This window comes from Apteryx rowi, unplaced genomic scaffold (assembly GCF_003343035.1).
Source record: "Apteryx rowi isolate R43461 unplaced genomic scaffold, aptRow1 scaffold_117, whole genome shotgun sequence".
In the NCBI taxonomy this organism is placed as follows: Eukaryota; Metazoa; Chordata; class Aves; order Apterygiformes; family Apterygidae; genus Apteryx; species Apteryx rowi.
Genome location: NW_020447386.1, coordinates 1,444,517 through 1,466,790, shown reverse-complemented (window position 1 = coordinate 1,466,790; position 22,274 = coordinate 1,444,517). Strand labels below are relative to the sequence as shown.

At 42.0% G+C, this 22,274-nt stretch overlaps 1 protein-coding gene across 1 annotated transcript; it reads right to left on the bottom strand.

Moving 5' to 3' along the window:
- Positions 1-5,510: 5,510 nt before the first annotated feature.
- On the bottom strand, positions 5,511-19,332 carry HNRNPU (heterogeneous nuclear ribonucleoprotein U). Its single transcript, XM_026082462.1, has 14 exons — positions 18,388-19,332; positions 17,367-17,478; positions 17,171-17,244; positions 14,557-14,696; positions 13,010-13,109; positions 12,010-12,122; positions 11,327-11,590; positions 10,930-11,049; positions 10,295-10,423; positions 9,749-9,917; positions 8,973-9,212; positions 8,315-8,517; positions 7,179-7,250; positions 5,511-6,747 (listed from the first exon to the last, which is right to left on the bottom strand). Exons 1-14 carry the CDS (start codon positions 19,118-19,120, stop codon positions 6,694-6,696), a joined length of 2,523 nt encoding a protein of 840 aa, XP_025938247.1. The 5' UTR covers positions 19,121-19,332; the 3' UTR covers positions 5,511-6,693.
- Between the last annotated feature and the right edge of the window lie 2,942 nt (positions 19,333-22,274).

Below are 22,274 nucleotides of genomic sequence, written 5' to 3'. Positions count from 1 at the left end.
TGCTTGACTTACTGTTTAACAATTTAATAAATTACTTTTTTTTTTATTACAGCATAGCTGCTTGTACACTCTATTATATAAAAATGGAGTGTACAATAGAGGCTAGGAACCAACTGACTGAATAGAAGCCCTGCTGAAAAGGATAGGGCTTACAGTGGATGCCAAGTTGAAAACGGGCCAACAACGTTCTCACTGCACATAAGGCAAACCACATACTAGGCTACATCAGGAAGTACGGGGCCAACAAATCAGGGGAAGCTCTTATCCCCCCCTATGTGATGCTGCTGAGGCAGTGCATGGATTTCTCCTGTCCAGCTTTGGGCCTCTTGGCCATCAAGGATGTTGAAAATCTGGAGAAGGTCCAGCAAAGGGCTGCCAAGGTGCTCAGAGGCCAAGAGCACGTCCTCTGGAGAAAAGGTGGAAGGAGCTGGACTTGTCTGAGGAAGAGCAGGCTATAGCGTGAGCTAATAACTGCCTAAAACTACCTGCAGGATAGTTACAAAGATGGAGCCAAACTCCTCTTAGTAGTGGCAGATAATGTAACAGGGGCAATGGCCACAGACTCTAGCTTGGGAGGTTTAGATTAAGTAGTAGGGCAAACTTTTTTTCACTAAGAGGGCGGTACAGCACTGGAACAGGTTGCCCAGAAAGGTTGCATAATTTCCATCCTTGCAGGTTTTCAAGATTCAGCTAGTCAAAGCCACAGCTGACTCGATCAAGTGCTAGTGACAGTCCTGCTTCAAGTGGGAGGCTGGGCTAGATGATCTCCCGAGGTCCCTTGTGAACAACGCGTCTACAATCCTGTCGTCTACTGAGAGACAGAGATTGCCCTAGATCTGAGGCAGAAGCAGCTTGACATAGTGCAGAGGACTGACCACACAAATCACAGTCTATTTAGTTTTCCAAGAGTTAAAACCATAATGACAAAGTACACAGAACTGCTCTCAGGCTGCATTAGAGATCCCCAAACACTAGAGCTCTGCATGTGCTCTAGCAGCAGCTGGGAATACAAAGTAGAAAAGAGAAAAGCACCCACAACGCAGGCTCAGTCAGACTTCACGCATGCGGCTCTGCTGCTCGCAGCCTGCACGTAGATCCAGGCTGCTGTATGCAGACCTGCTTGCTCAGGTCTCTGCTAGCTCAATTATCTCCAAATCTTGCTTCACAGAACAATGTAAACAAGCCCTAAGTGTCATTTCTTTTAGAAAAAAAAAATTACAACAAATCCCTCCAGCTCGTCTTACTCATTTCCTCTCCCCCCTCTCTTGCTACCTTCTTACCACAAAGGCAAAAGTCCTTTTATAATACAAGGACTTATCTTATCAACTTGCTCAACAGCCCCACAAAGCCGAAAGTTCACCAGAGCCCTTTGAAAACACAGATTTAACCTGTTTCTGAATAGGTTACATGTAGAAAATAAAATCAAGTCTTTCATATGTCTTACATTTGGAAAACACTGGTATTTTAAGCATGCAGTTACACCTAGGGAATTTTTTAGTATTATTCTGGCCCTTTTTATGATAAAACTTTGTCATGTTTCTGCACCATTTCAGAACTGGTTTCCACTCCAGCACAGATCTCCCCACATGTCAAATGCAAATACATTTTTGCTAGAACTCAGGGGAAAACCTCCCAAGCTAAGAGCACTGGAAGACCTAATGTAGGCTAATGTGACAAACTAAGGCCACGTTCAGACCAGAAAGCATATACTTGCGTTTTTATGACACATTAGTCATCACAGATGTCCTGGTACGCAGACATCTGATCCTAGCTAAGGGAGAATTAACACTGAGAAAATGAGCATCCTTTCAATCCTTGTGTGCTAACCAAGAGGCAGTTCCAGTATAGTTTACTGCAAACTGCATCTTCTTTGGCACTACCAAGTCATAACATTTTTCTAAGCATGACAAAGTTTGAGGAAAAACTTGGCTAAGCTCCCTTACTCAATTTCAATTTCAGTAACTTTTAGGACCAATATTTTTCTGCAGATCAAAGATTGCCTACTAAACCAGAAATGAAAATAAAAAGCTTTTCTAAAATACTAGTACTGGTAAACAGTGGCTAATATCAATATCACCTGCATGAGAAAGTTAATTATATTACTTTTTTTTTTGTTTGCTTTTTTCTTTCTTTTTTTTTTTTAAGTTTACAGTATTATTAAGCATTTTGCACTTTTTTAAACTGAAACTGAGTTTATGTAGTTATTTATTCATTGCCAAATCTTCCTGCCGCTCCCAGTACTGGCAGAAAGACTAACTCAGGCAAGAGTCCAATCTAGATTCACTTCTGGCCAAGTCCCTATTTCAGCTGACTGATTCCATGCAACTGCTAGCCCTAAAAAGGCCCACTGCACCGGAGGAGACAGCTGGTGTCTTGGTCACTGAGCAAAGGGGGAAAAGCTGCACAGAACTAATAACTAACCTGCAGTTAAAATAAAAACAGGCCTTCCCCCTCCAAATGGTGTCACTTTGTCTAGGATTAGGTGAACTCTGCATGACAAAACAAGGGTGCTTCTGTAACTTCACAAGGGGGTTGTTAACACTTGAGCTACAAAGCAGCTCTTCTGAGTTTGTGCTTTCCTTTTCCAGAAGCTTTTTTTGACATCCTATAGCTGTCCCCATCCTCCATAGTCTTTCAGGCTAGAACTGCTTAAAATAGACTTACTTGGATTTCACTTGTTCAGAATTAAGGTATAAGCACACTTATTCACTTGTGAGAATCCAGTTTTTGGCTTTTATACATTGGAGAAGTATTAAAGTAACTCATGTCCTTTTATAATATTCAGCTTGATTTCTTGTGGCTTAGTTTGAGGCTGTGCTTTTAGAAAGCATTGACCTAGTTTTCTAAAAGGTCATGATTAAAAAAATCTCCAAATCTTATAAGATGGCTTCATCAGCTACTTCTATTAAAGACATAAGTAAAACATGTTACAGTAATGAGATAAAAAAGTGGCTTACACCACTAGGAAGAATTTTTTTAATGCAAGTATCATGGACTGCATATGGCATTACCAAAATACTAGTTTAATGAATTCCAGTATCAGAAAAGAATAGAGAAGGGCATCAAGAGAGAATCTATTTTCTGAAAATCTCTTAGTGATCAAGAATTATTCTGTAACACATCCCAAAAGAAACTCATCCCATAATGGAGGTGGTATTTACATTGCACTCCTACGTGCACACACGCGTGCTGACACCGCTGCTCAGCACTTCCTGTGCAGCACATGAGCAGTGCTGCCTGCTACAGGAGTCAGTTCACCAAGGCAAAAAGCCTGGATTTGGGGACAGGGACTTTCATAGGGCATTTCAGAACACAAACTAGCCCTAACACCCCCCACCCGAGGGTCCACTTCAAAGGTACCAGAGAGTGGTTTGGGGCTGGGGTCACCTGTTTTCCTCAGCAGTTACTGCTCTCTAAGCCCCTAGGACACAGCTTCTTGCCAGTACCACAGCGCACCAGGGAAGTACCTGCAGTTACACTGTCACCCAGCCCTGGACAGGTAAGTCTCACGTATCCCAGCTACTGTTACTAGCAAAGAGAGAAGGCAACTCACACACCCCCCCCCAGGAGCTTCCTCATGAGATACCCAGGATAGACCTCCCTTCTGTCTGCAGCTGAAGTACTCATAGGTCCATCATGCAACACAACGTGGCAATGACCTCACTGTTTACATGAAAGGGATTGAGGCAACTTAACTGGAAAGGTCTGCTTTAAAAAAAAATAATAATAATTACTGGTAGCAACCTCTTACTACTACTGTTGATAATAGATGCACAATCATAATACCACACTTCCACTGCTACCAGACCAGCTCCAAGGCTCTCCAGGTTTGTACTTCGTAACAGAAGTCTGTTACACGTCACCAGTATCTGCACCACCACTGCCAGCAGTGCAGCTGCTGTAATGCGGGTGCTTTTTCTTCATGTAAACAAGCCCTTCTAAGCCTGCTGAAGTTACTCAATATGCCAGATGGCCCAGCCCTCTCCTTTTGATAACATACAGCTGTGCTTCTCTTGTATTTCTGTAGCCATCAGCTAAGTTTCTTACTGTCTTTTAAGCACAAAAAGCAATTTTCAGTTTTTTGAATTATGAGTGATTTTCTAGGTAAATGCAAGCCATTTTCACATACCAAGTCCCCTCTATCAGAATAATCTGAGTTAGGATGGAAATAAAGGAATTCTTTATGGATAACTCCAGGCTGAAAAAAGCCTCATGAAAGTGAGGGTCTCTGCTCTACTGTAATAAATACAAGCAAAGAGTGGGGAAAAGACAAGTATTTAGATTTTTATATCTTATTTCCTAACTAAATGTGCCCCTGTTATGCTTATGTTAAAGCTTTTTTGATTTCTGTGTATCAGAACACAGGTAGTACATATGCTATTGCTCAAAAACTGTTATCAAAACAGCTTTTCTTATACAGGAATTTTTTAGTAGAAACAGATACTCCTTTTAAGACACCTACTGCCACAAACTGAAAAGGAAGGGTTGTATTGTTTTTTAAAAACACCACACCTTGAAGAATTAAACAACCCCCCCAGACTTTTGAATTAAAATACAAACTTTACAACCACATAGTAAGTGTAGGCTCTTATATTTCAGTTTAAGACTATATAATTTTATAGAGTACCAAAATAAGCAAAGGATCAGCACTCCATACAAAGTGTTAGCTCTTGGGAGAAGGGGGGGGAGGAAGGAAGGAATTTAAATTACACTACGATTTTCTGCAAATCTAAAGAAAATTCCATTTCAGCAAAACAGGTTCAGGTTTAGATTTCCTGTATTTCTAGTTCATTGTGTTTCTTGAAAGACAATTTACACTTTTTTGTTCAGAAGGATGATTGATTTAAAGCAATATTAACAAGGAGGTGGTGCTGTGAATATTTAATGTCAATATGCAGTATGGTACCTGCTAGAAAGGCTAGAAGAGCAACACAACTATAGCTTTACTTCCAAAGACTATTAGAAATTGACTAACATTTGAAAAAAATTCAAGCACACTACATTGACTCTACATCTACACTGCTGCTGGGAAGCCTCTGCTAGCCTGTACGCTGCCAGGAGGAACTCGGCACACAGATCCAAAGTCCCAAATCCTGGCAGTAACATGCATGGTCACATGTATACCATAACTCCAGTTCATGACAGTTATGTCTCTTCCCTGTCTTTTATGGCATTAAAATGCAAGTAAATTGTTAGCTAACATTGCCACTACAATTTTACAAAAGCATATACCTGAACAAAATAGCCGCTTAAACAAATCTGAAGTTCTTCATTCAATTCCAGAATTCATTCTCCATGACAACCCTCCTTCTGTCCTATTCCCTGTCCAGTTTCTTTCCCCACTCCCTCCCTAATTTCTATTTTAGAAGAGTGGATTTACATGACACAAGTGCAACTCAAGTCTTTTGCCCTACACATATAGCCATGTTAAATTGTGAGATTATACATGTGATCTCTAACAGAGCAACCACCAGTTTAGATTTTTAAAGAAACACAAGTATTTCAGCATGTACATAGTAATGAGTTTAAAAACTGTCCAACATCATTTGTTTTTATACATTCTCTTCCTCTTTATAGCCTTAAAGGGATTTTAGACCTTGATGGCAACAATCCCAAAACAAGAGTAAAATGAATTTATTTTATTGCAAACAAACGTCTAGAGTTAAATTTCTCCACCCACTTTCTTTAAAGAGAAAAGGAATCAGCAGGCTAAGGAGATACACCCATTTGAGAATTGACATGATTAAAAATTAGATATAAAATGGGTGACTCACAGTTTCATTAGCTTACAAAATGGTGGAGTAACTACTACAAGCACACTAGGTATACAGTATTTTGTGGGGAAAGGGTTATACAGACACACAGCTAACTTCATATAGATCCCATTAGACAACCGGATTTACAACAAGTTTTGTTTAATAAGAAATGGGCAAAGCCAGCTTCTTTTCAGAATCAAAATGCAGAACAAATGGAAAAGAAATTATGGTGTTGTACCTTCACAAGTTTGAGCCTCCACAAATAATGCAACCAAGTTTTACAACTTTAAGAGCTTCTACATACACTCCACCTTCACTATTCAGCTCCAAGTTTCCTCTTTGCCCCAACATCTTATTGAATTCCAAATGTTACAAAAAAGTCCTAGTTATTGCCAGAAACTTTTACCTCCCCCTCCTCCCCTCCCCACCCAGAAGCTTCATAGAGAGGATGGAGTGTAATATGGAGCTTTACATAATCTCATGATATTCATGAGGGCTACTAAGGAGCCTCTATATGAATCTGGTTGCTAACATTTCTATCATATTGTGACATGACTCACGACTGTTTCTTAGAAATTGGGGAATGGGGGAAAAAGGTGAAAATTCTTTAATAAAAAGACACCAGGTACAAAGCAACGTTTTACTTTTGTTGTGGTAAAAAAAAAGTCACATTTTACAGATAAAATGTAGAACCCTGAAATACTGACACATTCTCTTATCGTGCACAATGCTGAGGTTCTCTTACGAATCACTTTAAAACTGCAATTAAAAATGTACAAAAAAAGAAAAGAAAAAAATCAACCCACAAAGCTTCTAAAAAAGGAACCCGCAGGCACTTCCTCTTGTGGAATGTTTAAAAAGTTAGCCTACTAAAGAAAACAGTCGACTTCTTGTGAAGGTTTTGGAGAAATATGTATCAGTTCATTTATTTGGGTATTCAATAATATCCTTGGTGATAATGCTGACTCCATGGCTTCTGACCCCAGAATTGCTGCAATAAATGGATAAATAGTTAATTTTAACCTGTAATCACATCAAGGTCATATTTCTTAGATTTTTGTTTTGTTTTGTTTTTTTAAATCTAACATCTAGTTCCCCTGGAACTTAAGACTAGAGTCATCTCAAATAGCAGTAAGTTCTTAAACAACTGAAGGCAGTTGAGTGTACCTCACAGTACTAATGTGAAGCCAAATACTACATACCATTAAGACTGATAAGCCATAGCTGAAATTTGATACACCAAGACCATCAAGCCAGACTAAGTTTTACAGAGACAACTATTTATAGTAATATTACCTGGCTAATACAATATTTTGCTACCCAGTTTTTATTACACACCTACTTTAATTATTTCAGATAGCATTTTGAAATACTCAAGTTAACAATCAGTAAACAGGAAAAGTTTAAGTTATTACTACTTACACCCTGCTGCCACTGGTTGTAGCCCTGAGATTGGTTTTTGTAGCCACGATTATTTCCCCGTCCTCTGAAGTTCTGTAAGAAGACAACAGTTTTGAACTACTTTACCTAGACAGATTTTCCAGAAGTGTACTAATGCCAATCCTTCTATTCTTACCAAAACATGACATACCACATACAAGCTTTCCAGTATAGGTATCAGGTCTATATTAACAAACAAAATACTGAAAGTCTCTCTCTCCAAGCAGCCACTTCTTAAACACAGGGCAAGAACCGCCAAACTAATAAGCCAGCTCAATAAACTGCTGTTGACCATCRTCTGGAAAGCTGGCTAATCCAGTTTTGATTCACCCTGTTTCCAGCTGCTAAACTGCACCAGGACAACTAAAAATACAAGAGCTTGGCTATTTTTAGTTAGGAAAGGCTGTAGTTGCTACAAGGATGTTATCTGATCAGACAAAAGGATATGGGTCATACAGCTGAGAATAGAAGAGCTAGTCCACAAAACTTCAAATAAAAGCTATGGAACAAAAAGAGACCTTGATACTAGCAGATAAAACATTACTTTTCCCCTGTTTATCAGTATTAGACGAACCTGAGGCATGTTTATTAGCTTGGGCTCCATCTGCTGGCTCTTCAGTAATCCAAATTTTATATTTTCAAATACTTTCACTGATATCCATCAGTTAATACAAAAGGCTATTAAGTCTTTACTAGTTGCATTTGCTATTAGACACCAAAATGAAATGCCAAACTATGTATTTAGAAATTACACCTGAGCATTTGCATTTAAATTAACTGCATCTAGATTAACTGCAAAAAGGCAACTCTGGCCTCTCAGAGCACCCTAAAACAGAAGTTGCTACTTTACCTACCATGGAACACAAGCCCTAAAAATCTTCAGATTTAATAGGCCAGAGAGGTACAATCTTAATATGGAACCACTGTATCAGCACTAGATCTTTTTAGGTGATCTTCAGAGCTCTAGGCACTTGCACTAAACTAAAAAGTTAGGCCTTTGTTATGGGATTAGCATATTAAAATATTCAAGTTTGCTGCTACTCATTAGTAACAAACCTTTCAAACAATGTTGTCCAAAGTACTGTAGTTCAACTAGTAAACCCTTAAAAAAGCATTACCTGGTTGTAGTTCCCCCTGTTGGGCATTCCACCTCTGTTATAATTTCCTCTGTTTGAGTAGCCACCTCTGCTTGGAAAGACAGGGCCACGAGGATAGGGATAGCCAATTGCACCACTGCTGCCACCGCCGCCACCACCACCTCCACCACCTCGCTGAGGCATATTGCCTCCCCTCCTGTTGTATCCACCACGATTGCCAGGGACTGCAGAGGAAAGAATTGCTTGAATCAAGTAATTGCTATTGTTATTTTGAACAATAAGCTTCACATAGGAAATATTTAATAATTGTACGGAAATGGAGATGCCCAAATGCAGCACAAAAAACTCAACCCATCTAGTCACAGYGAGCAATGCTAACTTAAACATGCAAAACCCCAATACAGTATGGTACACAAGTAAACACCAAACCTAAGAAACAAGAATTCAGTAACTGTGCCTCAAGCCACAYGAATACTGTAATTCTGGATTTGGAAAGAACTGGTGACTCACTTTTGACATTAGAAAATGAACTTTGCTGTAAAGGTCAAGGTATTAAACTCATCTGACTTGAAATCAAGGTTCCCACAACATAATGATCACACTTCAAGTACTACAAACTTTTTTTTTTTTAAGCAGCAGTGACCTCCAAAGTTTACAGGCTTATCATTTCTAGGCTCACCTCCTCCTCTGAAGTTGCCACGCATGTTGAATCCTCCACGTCCTCTCTGACCTCTATTAAATTGATTTTTATTGCTCTTTTTGTTCTTCTTTGAGCCAGTGTTCTGTTTCTTTTCCGGTGGAAGAGATTTCTTACTTTCTTCCTTATATTGTTCCAAAAGCTTCTGAGCTTCTTCTTTTTGCAACTCTACATAGATTATTTCATCAAAACATTCTGCTACCTCCGGCAGTGTGAAGTTCCCTACGATTGCAAAAACACTGAGTATTCAGCATCTCCATTCAGCTACAACTAAAGATGTATTTAACCACCTTTCTCCCATTCTTCCTCCCACCCCCTGCATTCCCAACACATAGGGACAAAATTATGTAACTTGAACATTTAAGAAATGTAAGAGTGACAAAAGAAATAAATGGGTCTACAAGGAGTTGCCAGTACTGTTCCAAACCTTGAAAACATTCTGCCTATATATATATATATATATATTTTTTAAACCTCCACTCAGAGTACCAGTTTCTGCCAAATATGTCACTTAAATAGGGCACTTTATGCCAAGACAGCTTTGTGCATCTGCATGAAGCATATCAGCATAACTGAGTAGTGTTAAGGACTGCAGCAGAGGGAATACAATATAGTGTTGACCTACAAGTTACAATAGTCTTCCAGTTTTGCTTAAGTAAAACTGTTTAAGATAACGTGATTTTTAGACTTCAGATTTACTTAATCCTTTAAACAGATACTCAGCATCCTAAAACACAGTATAGGATTATGTTCCATGCCTTTCATTTTGAGAACTGCATGCTCTGGAAGATCTTTTCCCTCCACCTCTGCCTTCTTTTGTGTTCTTTGCTTGTAGTCTTCATCTTTTGGGCAAACAACAACTGCTTTGCGCTGGAAGCCTGCAAACAGGCACATTTTTCTCCTCTGCGCAGCTGCAGACACATTTGTCTGAAAAAAATGCAGTAACTTACTACACGTAGCTGTCATTGTAAGAGTTAAGGAAGTCAATTTATGGTGTATAGACTTCACCTCTACAAGAGCTTGCAATGAAGTTTACAAATAACTGGACATAAAGATGTTGCATAACGCAAAGTTACGTTCTCATATTCAAGTGTTAAAACACTATTCCTCCCACATCCCATAAATCCAGAGAAGTTCAGATAAAGCATYTGTAGTAATATCTCAACTCTGCATCTCCTGAATGAGGAGTAAAAGTCACTAAGTGAAACTAACAACTGCTATTAGAATGTAACTTTAATCCCATTTAATTACTGCACTATAGCCTCTACCAAGTTTCCTTAATGATTTTTCACTGAAGCCTCTACCTGATCCAAAATGAAATTCCGCTTCTTACGAGCTGCAATCTCAATGAACTTTCCAAGACACTGTGGAGCTCTCTGCAACAGTGTGTTAAGTTTTCCGGTGTCTGCCATCTGTCGCTTAAAACCTGCAACCTATAGAGAAATTTCCCAGAGTTATAGCAGCCCTGATCCACGTGGCTGCCATTTTCCTTTGCTAAATGCTTTTCATCTGGCTTCAAGGATTGTTAAAGTCAAGGCAATGGCTACAAACTCATCTAACTGAAATTCCCAAAGCCTCCACAAAGCATGTATCTTTATAAACAAAGAATCTAGGTGAAGCAATACAGTTGAATCTAAGATATATTAATCGCATTGATTCAAAGCTGCATATGCTATTCTAAAGACAATGACATAAGCACAAATTGAAATACCTGAACAGCAGCAGCATTTCTTACACAGCACCACAGAAAAACTTTACAGTTCTGCTGTGCTGTGTGCAAGAAGTAATTCAGTAAGATAAGTCTTTAGTCTTCACTAGTGGTCAAGTAACTAGTAGCTACTTCTTAGATTTATATACAAAGAATTCTCTGAGGGCAGAAAATCCTCAGACTTGCAGTAAGTGTGCAACATAACAAACAGGAAGTCACATTACCACTTACCATCATTTTGTCCATAATAGTATTTGTCCCAAGAATGTTATATTTCCCAGGATTTGCTGCTGCATGTTTGGTAACCCAGGTAGTCTTGCCTGCTCCAGGCAAGCCAATCATCATCACCACCTATTATGACAAATTATGTATTTGAAATACTAATTCAAATTTTTTCTTTAATATGCAACTTAAAAGAAACTGTCACACTTAGGCTAGCAAGCCCAAGTAAAATAGAGAACGATGTGGGTGGGTGGATGGGGCAGCGAGTCATGGGATACTAAGTGTCAGTGCTATTCTCCAAACAAAAAGGAGAAGAATTGTATAGTAACATGCTTATGCTTAAATGAATGCCACTGCTTTTGTTCATCTGCCTCAACTATTTTGAGATAATAAACAAGAACCTTACCTCACAATCTTTCTTTTGCTCAGGCCCCTTTGGTCCTCGGACCCTATCCTCCAGGGGGACCTTCTGGATGAAGGTGTACTCTTCAGGTACAGGAAAGTAAGGTTCGTCCTTCTGACCAAAGTTGAACTCAACTGCACAGTTATGGCAGAGAACATGTGGGAAGAGTGGCCGCCCATCAAGGACTTCCTTACTTATTTTGAATGCCACACCAAGCTCCTGCCCATTCTTGGAATACGAGAGTTCCACTTCATCACCATCAAAATTCTGTTTTTCAAACAAAGCATTAGTTTGTATGAAATTACTCACCTCATAATGAAAAATCGTATTAGTAATTACACTGTATTAGCTCTATTCACTCAAAGCTTCCTTTGTAGCACTGTTATAACATAATGGAATTCCTTAAAAGCTTCCTCTCTGAAATGAGTGACTGTCAACAATGATCTTGTTTAAGATCTAATTTTTTTTTTTTAAAAGGCTTTAAAGACATTTGTCTATGAATATGCAATCTTAAAACCTTGACAGCAGTCACTGTTGATTATGCATGTTATTTCTGCCTCCTCCCTACGTTAAGCAAGCTGTCTTGCTCCAAGTTTTTCTGGATTCAGTTTATCCCTTCTCACATCAAAGCAGCTTGAAAATTCAAGGTTTTTTTTCCTCAAGAGAAAATATAAGTGAAAACTTACAGCAAAACATCCAATCACATCATTTTCATCAAACTTCTCACCAAAGTCTTCAGTCTCACAATTGCATGTCTTTATTCCTTTTAGAGAATATCCATAAGAAAATTCTTCTTCACCTGAAGAAATAATTTAAACTAAATTATGTATTTTGTCTAACTTTCATGAATACAGTCACTTTACAGCTACTTAAATATAAATAATATTCAGAATGTTTTTATTTATGCCAGAACAAGCTTTGACTCCCAAAACAACTACTGCTCATTCTTTTAAGAGCTTAACACTCTCACTTAATAGCGAACAGCAGTGCTACCCCCTTCCCAAGTTTAAGAGTCTTACGCTGCTGGTTCCAGATTCACATTTGCATAAAGCTAAACTGCTAGATAAAGAAAACATGAGTAAGTAATTTTGAAGTCATAAGACCTGCTTATGCATCCATACACTTGTAATATTAATATTTGCATAGGCTTTATGAATTAATCTTGAATAGCACCTAACCCTCCCCATTTTATAGGCTGAATTTCACCTCAACTCCCTATGTGACAGCTGAGTATGAAGGTAACAGGAAGTGGAACTTAAATACCTGACTAGAAAGCCACTGATGTTAGAACACACCAATTCATACACATTCCCCACAAAGGAGCATCTCAGCAGCAGGTATTAGTTATTAATACTGTAATGAACAGTTTCAATTTGTCTTCATAGCCACTTTCGAAATGTGGATTCTCCCCTGCCCCCAAAAGAAGGATAGTGTACTTATCCAGGAATTTTTCTTTTATAGCTAGTCTTACACCTTAAAAAAAAAAAGGGAGGGGACTCTCTTCCTAACAGCTTTTTTTGATCCCCCAAAATGCACCTTCTCTCACTGTGTCCAATGAACAGTTCAAGTCAAGACTGCTTTTCAAAACACCTGGATTACAAACACCAAGTTTTTCTTAATGTGCTTAAGAAATGAGAACTTCAACCACACAAACAACACGTAAGTAACCAAATGTTTAAGTCTTACCGAGCAACATTCCACTTGTGTTCAGTGACCAGCCAACTCGCACTTCATGTATGTCAATGTCTTTTGTATACAGGTGTTTAACAGGAATCTTTTCTGTAACCTATTTTTAAATCATTCATTAAAAGGTATGTAGAATTAGACTCCAACAAGACGGAAACACAAAGGTAACATCTGGAACCTTTGTACTTTGTTTCAATCCTTGCTAAGTGCAAGTAATTATTATCTTCGGTAAAAATATGAGGCATGCTTAAGTTAAGCTGCGTGGAATCACAAGCCAGTCACTGAATATTTACATCTCTTGACTGAGCAACGGAGACATGATATACCCTGTAACTTCAGTCAAAGCACTTAGTCACAGCAGTCCCTGTTAGTGGCCAAAAATCTCAATCCTTCTGAGACCATATTAAAATTACACACTATAAGATATACATTTTTAAACATTGCCATAATATAGAAATTTAGCAATAAGCTACTTTGCCAATAAAATGTGGTATTAGATGAGAAAAACTTGTTTTAGAAAGACCTGGGAAAATATTACACTCATCCCTTTCCATAGGGAGTAGTGTTCCTGGGCAAGTTGCCAACTTCCAAACAACATAAGCAGGTTCAAAAACAAACTAAAAGCACTGGAATCCATAGGCCATCTGCTACTTTTTACCTGCTTTAGGTCAGTTTGGTGAAATCTGCAAGAAAACTGACCAGCATCCCACAATTTCCACAACTGTTCAAGTCAGGTGACCAAAGTGAAACTGACTTGAAAGTGAAGAGGAAACAACAACAACTTCCCTTCACTGGCCTTCCAAAGTTACAAGTACAAACAGAGCCAGAAATCGCTCAGTGAGGAGGGGGAAAAGGGGATAGCTACCTACTCCTCGTGGTAGCAGTTAGATTGGAAAATACGGGAAGAAGAGAGCACAGTAAGCATGTATATACAAAGGCATGTCATGTGCAAGAAGGCTTAAACATTGTTAAACCAAATTCTGCACCTTCTATTTTTCTCCCTTCAGTGAATGGGAGAAATCTGATCATTGCAAGGCTGTTTCTCTTTTCCATTCTTTCTTCCCTCTCAGAATTTTCACATTCATTATGTACACAAGTTATAGAATTATTTAGGTTGGAAGGGACCTCTGGAGGGGTGTGTGTGTGTGTGTGTGTGTGTGTACATGTTTTCTAGAATCTTCAGAAAGTACCACTGAACTTTGACTAGCAAGTACCAAAATTCATCAAGTCTTGACACAGTAGATGCCAACAGAAAATGTTGGTTCAAAAATTAAGACCAAAGTTACACATTCCACACAAATGCAAGCTCTTTTTTTTAAAAAAAGTCCATATAAAAGAGGAAGAAATTTTGCTAATTAAGATGTCTTTATCGAGAACAGTTTCACAGGCCCAGAACAGAAGGCCTTCTAAAAGCTCTTATGTTCTATTCATCTGAATTGGTTGCAACTAAATAAGAAAATTTGGATTGAAAGAAAATGGTGAAGTATGAACAGTATTATGTTTAAGCACGCAGAATAATCTCCCACCAAAACATCGGTCTAACTCACCTTCATCTCAAAGCAGACTTTGCCTTTAGAAACTCCATAGGAGGCTCTTCCTCCAGCCCAAAGAAAAGCAAAGCTTTCCATGGTCAGAGAGGAAGCACTAAATCGGTCTCTTGAGATTTTAAAATGCAGGTCACAGTTATCTGTTAACATAAAAATCATTCTGTTTACTCTATTACAAAATAAAGTATGACTGCCTAGTCTTAGGCATTAAAGGCAATTTCAGTTTTCAAAGGTGCAAACCTCCACTGATTTTCAGACAAAGTGCTGCTGTCTGGCAAGTGGTCAGCATCTTTCAGGCGTGTAACTGAATATATGCCTAAATAAATCTGAAAGTTATATTTGTTAGCTAGCATTTCCTAGGTGCCATCTTCACTCTGTCACCAAATTCCTATCAATTTTTTGATTTCTGCAGAAGCACCTGGAACACAGACCTACTGTGACTGAAGTGGCTAAATTCAGCCCTTCTATTTGAACCATATTAGCCAGTTACCTGAGACATTCCATCACTATGCACCAAAGGAACTTGCACAGTGCTCTTTGAATTATTTGCCATATTTTATTTTATTTAAGTTTTCTTACCCACTTGTTCAAGCCTAAGGGCAGCTAAGAAATAAATAGACAAGTACTTTTGTTTAAATATTGAAAGCAGTACTGCCTTTGGTAAATACAATGATTTAGCAAGTCCAATTAGATTAAGCCAATTACAGTAAAGTCAGATAAGTCAGATGCAGATAGCTTAAGCAGGCAGAATGTGACAAAGAGCCTCCTTCACATGAGAAACATGATCCGCACTATGAATTTGCCTATCAGTCTAAGTGAATCCTAGGAAAATAAGTAGAACCTTTGCTTTAATTACATCTTCAGAGCTGTAGCACCATGAAATATCAAGTTATTCTTCTAGGAGCTTTCAACAAGGCAATGCAAAATGGCAATATGATGTGCAGCATATAGCCCTTGAATTTCCCAAGAGCTAGGGATCCACAGAAGGAACTCCAAACCTACATGACAGTTACAAACAAGGTTTAAGATTAGCAAGCAATGAATATCTTCTGCCCTAGTACAAAAACTGTATGCTGCCCAAGTACAGAAAAATGCAGTTTCCCCTTTATTACTGGAAACACTCACAAATTAGAGCTTGTTTTGTTTGCATAAAGCCATCTCCGGTTAAAAGTGCAATATTTGACTCAATTGTTTTCTCATTAATACTTTTAGTTGTTGCATGAAGAGCAAATAAAGCTAACACAAGAAACCCATCTCATGCAAGTTACTTGTAGAACGACAATGAAAACAGAATTCTAAGTTTTGGCCTCCTTACAAAATGTGTGTAATAAAAAGCACTTAACAGCGCTAAATCTCTTATGTCTGGATCATTATGGTCCAGACAAGAGGGAGTCAGGTTGTTACGCAATTCAGTCTTAAAGTTATGATTGATTCTGTGCTACGAGCAGCCTGACAACACCTCAAACTAAAGAATTTGTTTGTCCAAAGTAATCAAACTTCAACATTTTTAGTACTATTTCTAGTAGAAGTGGTGGTCTTCTAATATTCAAAATTAGCTACTAGTCACGGTTATTTGGCAAATTAGGAGCTCCTACAAAGTTAATGTCCCACCAAGAAACAACCACTTAGCAGTCAAAAGATAATCAACTTCAGATTTAGTTACCAAAGTGTCAAGTCTGGTATGTTCAGCAATTTATGTGGCTGTAAATTAATGCCTCCTTCCATGTGAAAGTATTTCTCAGGAATAAAAAAAAAAAGAAAAAAAGAAAAAAGAAACTGCTAGCAAATATGACAAAGCTAAAATTTAAGGTTTCCCTCCATTGCACTAGTAGCAAGTTAGCATCTTGCTTATTCAAGTCCAGTAATTCTGCAGTAATTCCTCATACTTACCCTCAAGAATACAAATGTAAGTTAGTCCGAGTCATGATGTATCACAATAGTAATATTTATGATCTGCCTCAAAAAAAGTTTGTATGTAGTTCAGTTCTTATGCCCTTTAGACCAGTTCTCTGCCGTACAATTTGCACACACCATCCATCCCTGCAATCTCCCAGACTGCATGAATGAAGCATTTTCCAAGAGGTTTCAGCTGATTTCTTTTAAAGTTTATTAGAAATCAGAAAAAAAAACTGCACTGGATTGCCTGTAAATAGGGCCTCYGCACATTATGCGGGAAACTTACCCCAGAGACTGTAGTACCTTAACCTTCTACTGTTTATTCCTGAAACTTATTGAAATAAAATGTTCATGTGATATAAAAAAATATAATTAGTTTCTCATGACCCAAGCTGTTTCTAGTGTGATCTACACTCACTATACACTAGCACAATTTAGTTTATATACCAAATTAGTGTTTTGGTTAAAATTTCTTCAGAAAACCATGACATTACATATTTCTTGGGAAAACCAAGCTTATAATTGCTAACAGGAAGACCCATGCATCCTTTTGTTGCTTTGTTACATTGAAAAGAGTAGAAGCACTCTATTTTTTTTTTAAAGTTACTCAGTAATGACAGTCAATCAATGGATCTGCCCTGCATTTCAGAAAGTGTAATTTTAAAATCAAAAGCATACCACTATATTTTCCAGAGTACAGAAAAGCGTGTTTACTCACAAGTATCAAGACAAACCACTGTGTCATCAAAATGTTCATCTTCTTCTTCAACAGGTGGTTGAGGGGATTTGGCCCTGGAGATGGGGAGGGGAAGGGGGAAGGAATAAAAAATTAAAGTTGGTGGTATTTTAATAGAAAAATATTTCCTATACCTTCCCATTCACAAAATGCTGCCCAGCAGCAGAAGTTTCTTTACCTGCTGTACTTATTTTCTTCAATGTATTCAAAATATCCACGGCCATGATCTTCACGTGGTCTCTTCACTCCCCTCTTTTTCTCACCAGGTTTTTGTTCTGTTTTAGCATCTCCTGCAACAGAGTTAACGATTTATTTTAATAACACAACGTAATTCAGTTAGCTAGAAATAAAGCCATCCATAATGTTTCCAACTTTGAACACTGGAAGAAAACCCTCGGCAACAGAAAAGCAGTAACATCTTGGCAGACATTTTTTTTTCTTGCTCTAAGATAAAGAGCTTGCATCTCCGCATCTGGCGCGGACCTCGATGTTAAGGGAAGGCGCCCAGAGAAAAGCCTTACCGCTCTCACGCAGCGAAAAAACCCGGCTAAGAAAGCGCCCACGCTCTCACCCGCGCCGCCGCGGCGAGCAGGACGCTCCCGGCCGCGCACAAGGACGCCGAGCGCTGCGCACGCGTGCGCCGCCTCCCGGCAGGCAGGGCGCGGCGGGCGGGAGCCCCGCGCGGGGCCGCCCGGTCGCCTGCAGGGAAGGGATTCCGCCTCCTCCCGCCTCCATTGTACCAGGCCTCCCAAACGCCATCCCGTGGAGCACTCAGGCCGGAAGTGACGTCACGCCGCCGAGCGCTCCTTTGCACAACACAGCGCGCCCCAGCGGCCCCTCCGGAGCCGCCCCTCCCCCCGCGCGGCCCGGCGCGGAGGCCCCTTCCCCTCACCCCCCGCGCGCCTCCACTCCATCCCCCGCCCGCGGCCCGGCGCAGCCGCCTCGCGCGGAACACGCGGGGCGGGGCAGCGGAGGGGGGCTGGAAACCCCCTTGGGGACACGGCCACCCCTCCCCCCCCGCGGGGAGGCGCTGCCGTCGCGCCCGCTCTCGCGCCGGCCGCGAACGCCCTCCCGCGCGCACCCCGGAAACCGCCCTCTTGGCCGTTGCCCGCCCGCTCCCCCCGCGGCGCGCGGGGGGGATTAACGGCCTTCCCCCCCCCGCCCCCTCCCTTCCCGCCGAAGGCATCGCGCACACTCACCCCCGGCGGCCTGAGCCCCGGGGCGGCCGCCGCCACCGCCACCTTCCGCTTTCTTCTGCTGCTGCTGCTTGGCGGGGCCCGCCGCGCCGGCGGAGGCCGCCGGCGGGGGCCCCGAGGCGCCTCCAGCGCTTTTGCCGGGCGCTTCCTTGGCGGCCCCGCGCGGCTGGAGGAGCGGCGGGGGCTGTTGCTGCTGCTGCTGCTGGGGCTGCGGCTGCTGCTCGCCGTGCCCGTTGGCGTCTCCGGCCGCGGCCTCCTCCTCGTCGGCGAGCTCGTCCTCCCCCTCTTGGAAACCCTGGTCGTCTCCGTTCTCATCCTCCTCCTCCTCCTCCTCCTCTTCCTCGCCGCCCGCCTCCTCTTCCATGGGGCCGCCCCCGGCCCCCGCCCGCTCGCCGTTCTCCTCGCCCAGCTCCATGGCGTCGCCATCGGCGGCCTCCAGCCCTTCCTCGTCGTCGTCCTCCGCGGTGGAGGCCGCGGCCTGGTCGGGGCCTCCTCCTTGGTGGAGCTGCGAGGCGCCCCCGCCGCTCTCGGCTGCCTCCCCCTCCATGCTGCCGTTGCCAGGCTCAACTGCGCTGCTGGCGGGGCCTCCCCCGCCGGCCTCCTCCTGGTCTAGCGCGGCCTGGAGCCGCTCCATGAGCTCGGCCTTGAGGCCCTTGTCGGAGAGGCGCCGCTTTTTCAGCTCCTCCTTCAGCTCCGACACCTTCAGCTTCTTCACGTTCACGGGCGAGCAGCTCATGGCGGCGGCGGCTCGGTCCCTGGGCGGCGCGCGGGCGACTCTGAGCTCGGGCGGACGGCGGCGGCTCTGGGTCGAGGCCCCGGTGGGAGGCGGTGGGTGGGTGGCGCGGCTGGTTCGTGCGGCTGCGGCAGCTGCAGAGCGGACCCGCCTGGCGCCAAATCCTTTCACCGAGCTCGCGAGGGAGACGCGCCTCGCGGGGCCGAGCACGCAGCACTGCCCGCCCCGCCCCCGCGCACGTAGGCCCTCCTCCCCCCGCTACCGTAACGGCCGCCGCACGCACCGCCGCTACCGTAAATACAGGCCCGAGCGCAGCAGCTCTGGGCGGCCCCCGCCGGCTCTCCCGCGCGGGGCGCCGGCGGGGCCGTCCGGGCCCGGAGCGGCAGAAGGGGCCCTGGCAGTCCGGGCTGGCCGCGTCTACGCCGCGGAGTTACAGGAAAGGAGGAGCTGCCTCAGCCGGCATAACCCCCTCCGCACTGACAGCTGTACTTGCGCCATGTTGGGCCAGGCGGCAGCAGGAAGCAGGGCGAGACGTCCTGCTGCTGCCTGCTTGCTTTCAGCAAAATATGCCATTCCGCACGGGAAATCAGCCGCGGCGGCGCTCCACCAGGCCCCAACTCTTCCCTCGAGGGAAGATGAAGCCTAGATGAGGCCCCAGCCCAGCTCGACCCCCCCCCCCCCCCCCCTGTGCTGGGCCGCAGCCTCTCACACGGCAGCCCCTTGGCCCTCGCTCGGGGCACCCTCCACAGGCCCAGCCTGCAGCGCGCTGCACAAAAAAAGGGTTTGACAATTCAATTTCCAGTGAAAGTGAAAATATTTCTACTCAAAATAGTTACCCTGGTTCAACCCTGTTAGCACAGTTACATAAGGACAAAAGTAGAACTATACAGCAATATCTTCACAGGCTACAGCAGTATGAGGCCTGCACGGACCTGATCAGTAACCAGACCAAGTTGGTCCACAAGCCACAGGGCTAACTAAGGTTTTCCACATGCATTAACTCTGTCAGACAAGCAACCCTGGTTTGGAGCTTCATGCAGAGCTGATCAGTTATCCAGCTGCAAGCAAGCTGCTGTTTCTCCAGCTTTCCTGCTGCAGAGCATTAATTTGGGTCTCTTCTCTCTATTCAGCCACCAAGTTATGCACTGATTGAATTTTTCTAGTGTGATCAAAAGTTACTGGAGAAGAAACAGCAGAGAGCAGCACAGCTGAACAGGAGGTAAGCATTAGTATACAAGTCTGGTTCCTTAGGGAGCGTGAGTAAAAAGTTCGTTTCCACTTACTTTTAAAAATTAAAAAGACACAAGTTAAATAACTAAAAGATTGGTATAAAGCCCTATTGTAGGAAAGGTGTACTGGCATGAAGTTGCCTTGTATTGGAACAGGTCACATGGCCTTCTGAACCAGAACAAATTATACTAAGTTCACCTGCATTCAGGAAAAGGGAGGAGAGACAAGGAAGTGACACTGTTTTTAACTATACAAGTTACAGTCTCTTAAGCACATGCACACACAATGCTCTGTCTCCAGTCAAGCTGAATCCATTCAGAGGAAACATGACTCAATCTGCAAGGTTAGCTCAACCCATCACTACACTAAGTCTTGTTGGAACAGAGAAAGTAAGAATTCCCTCATGCAATATGTACAGATTAGAAAGGTTATCACAACCTTTTCCTTATATAAATGCAAGTTAGTAGATTTTTCCTCAGTTGAGTAGGTCAGAGTCATCTAAATAGGGGAAAAAGGCAAGGAAAAAAAAAGATAAAAGGGCATCAGTACTAAGGAGAGGTCAATGCATGATCAAGCTGCACTGATGTAAGTTATTACCTTTCTTCATTTCTTCATGTAAGAGCTATCTAAACTAGTCTGCTGATATATACTGTTCTCCCATGGAGGGGAGCAAAAAGTAAACAGGGCTTACCTAGTTAACATTGCAAGATTACTTACTGAAGTTTACAGACCACTCTACAATAATTTAAATATCTTTTGCCTCTCCCACCTCCATCCATGTTCTTTTGTGAACTTTCAATTTAAAAATTTTGAACAAAACACCACTGAGTCTTTATGGCTTGTAGTGCATCTGAACCTGAAGCAGAGCACTACATTTAAACATTGATCTGGCACAGTCCTCATCACATTGAGCCATGTTTCCAGAAGAGCTTCATCAGCCTAGTCTGATAATCCAACCAGAGCAAACTTTATAGCTCTATAGATTCTTTTTCTGCCATTTTTGATCCCTGAATATTGCCTTAAATTAGCACATCTGCACACATTCACAGCACTTCTGTGTTAAAAACTGCCCTTGCTCAGAATCATCTTAGAGCTACAGTCCTCGCACGTAATCCCATTCCTGAACAATGTCATGTCTGCCTACTTCAGTAACAGGCTCATACTGCATTATACTCCTGTTACCATGGAGAAACAAAACAGCTAATGACTTTGAGGCACATCAAGAGATTACTTACTTACCCCAAAGCACTCAAGCCTGTATATAAAGGCTCAAGTACATAAAATAAGAATTGTAATTTGTTTTGAGTATTAAAATAGAAGCTCATTTTTTTTTACCCCAGAAATTTTTTTTAACATCACCAACCTGAAAAGGCTCCTCTCCTTATTAAACCACTTAGAAGGCTGAACTTTTGTTTTAGGGGATTAATGCCTACCATAGTAGTAAGTGCCTGGTTATAGAGTACCATTAATTACACTATCAAACAGATATTCACAAGTGTAGTAAGGCCCTGCTTTCAGTCTACAGAATGCTGTTACCCATTATTATGAATGGAGAGATCCCAGCTGATTTTCAGATAAAGTGATTTAATTGTGGTGAGAATAGCTTTTTTCATAAAACTAAGCACATAATACACACATAACTGAAATAGACATGGAACCTTATGCCTGATTTTCACACTAAAAGCAAATTAAGTTTTCTGCTGTATATGTTAAATACATGTTTCTTACACAAATGCCCCAGTTTGGGGAAAAACTCTAAGAGCTCACTTGTCCTCCTTGAGTCCTAAGTTTCAGGAGTGTCTCTCTTCCCTATTCCTACTTTAAGGGGGGGGGGGGAAGAGCAAAGTTAAGGGAATATGCTTTCTCCATTGCTGTGCCTTCCCTTAATTCAGATAGCAAGAGCCTTCAGCTCAGCTTTTCACAGATC

Coding starts and splice junctions, on each gene's coding strand:
- HNRNPU (XM_026082462.1), bottom strand. CDS start 19,120: ATGAGCTGCTCGCCCGTGAACGTGAAGAAGCTGAAGGTGTCGGAGCTG. Junction 8,518..8,972: donor TGGCAACTTCAGAGGAGGAG/GTGAGCCTAGAA, acceptor TTTCCTCTGCAG/TCCCTGGCAATCGTGGTGGA. Junction 6,748..7,178: donor ACAACCAGTGGCAGCAGGGT/GTAAGTAGTAAT, acceptor CATTTATTGCAG/CAATTCTGGGGTCAGAAGCC.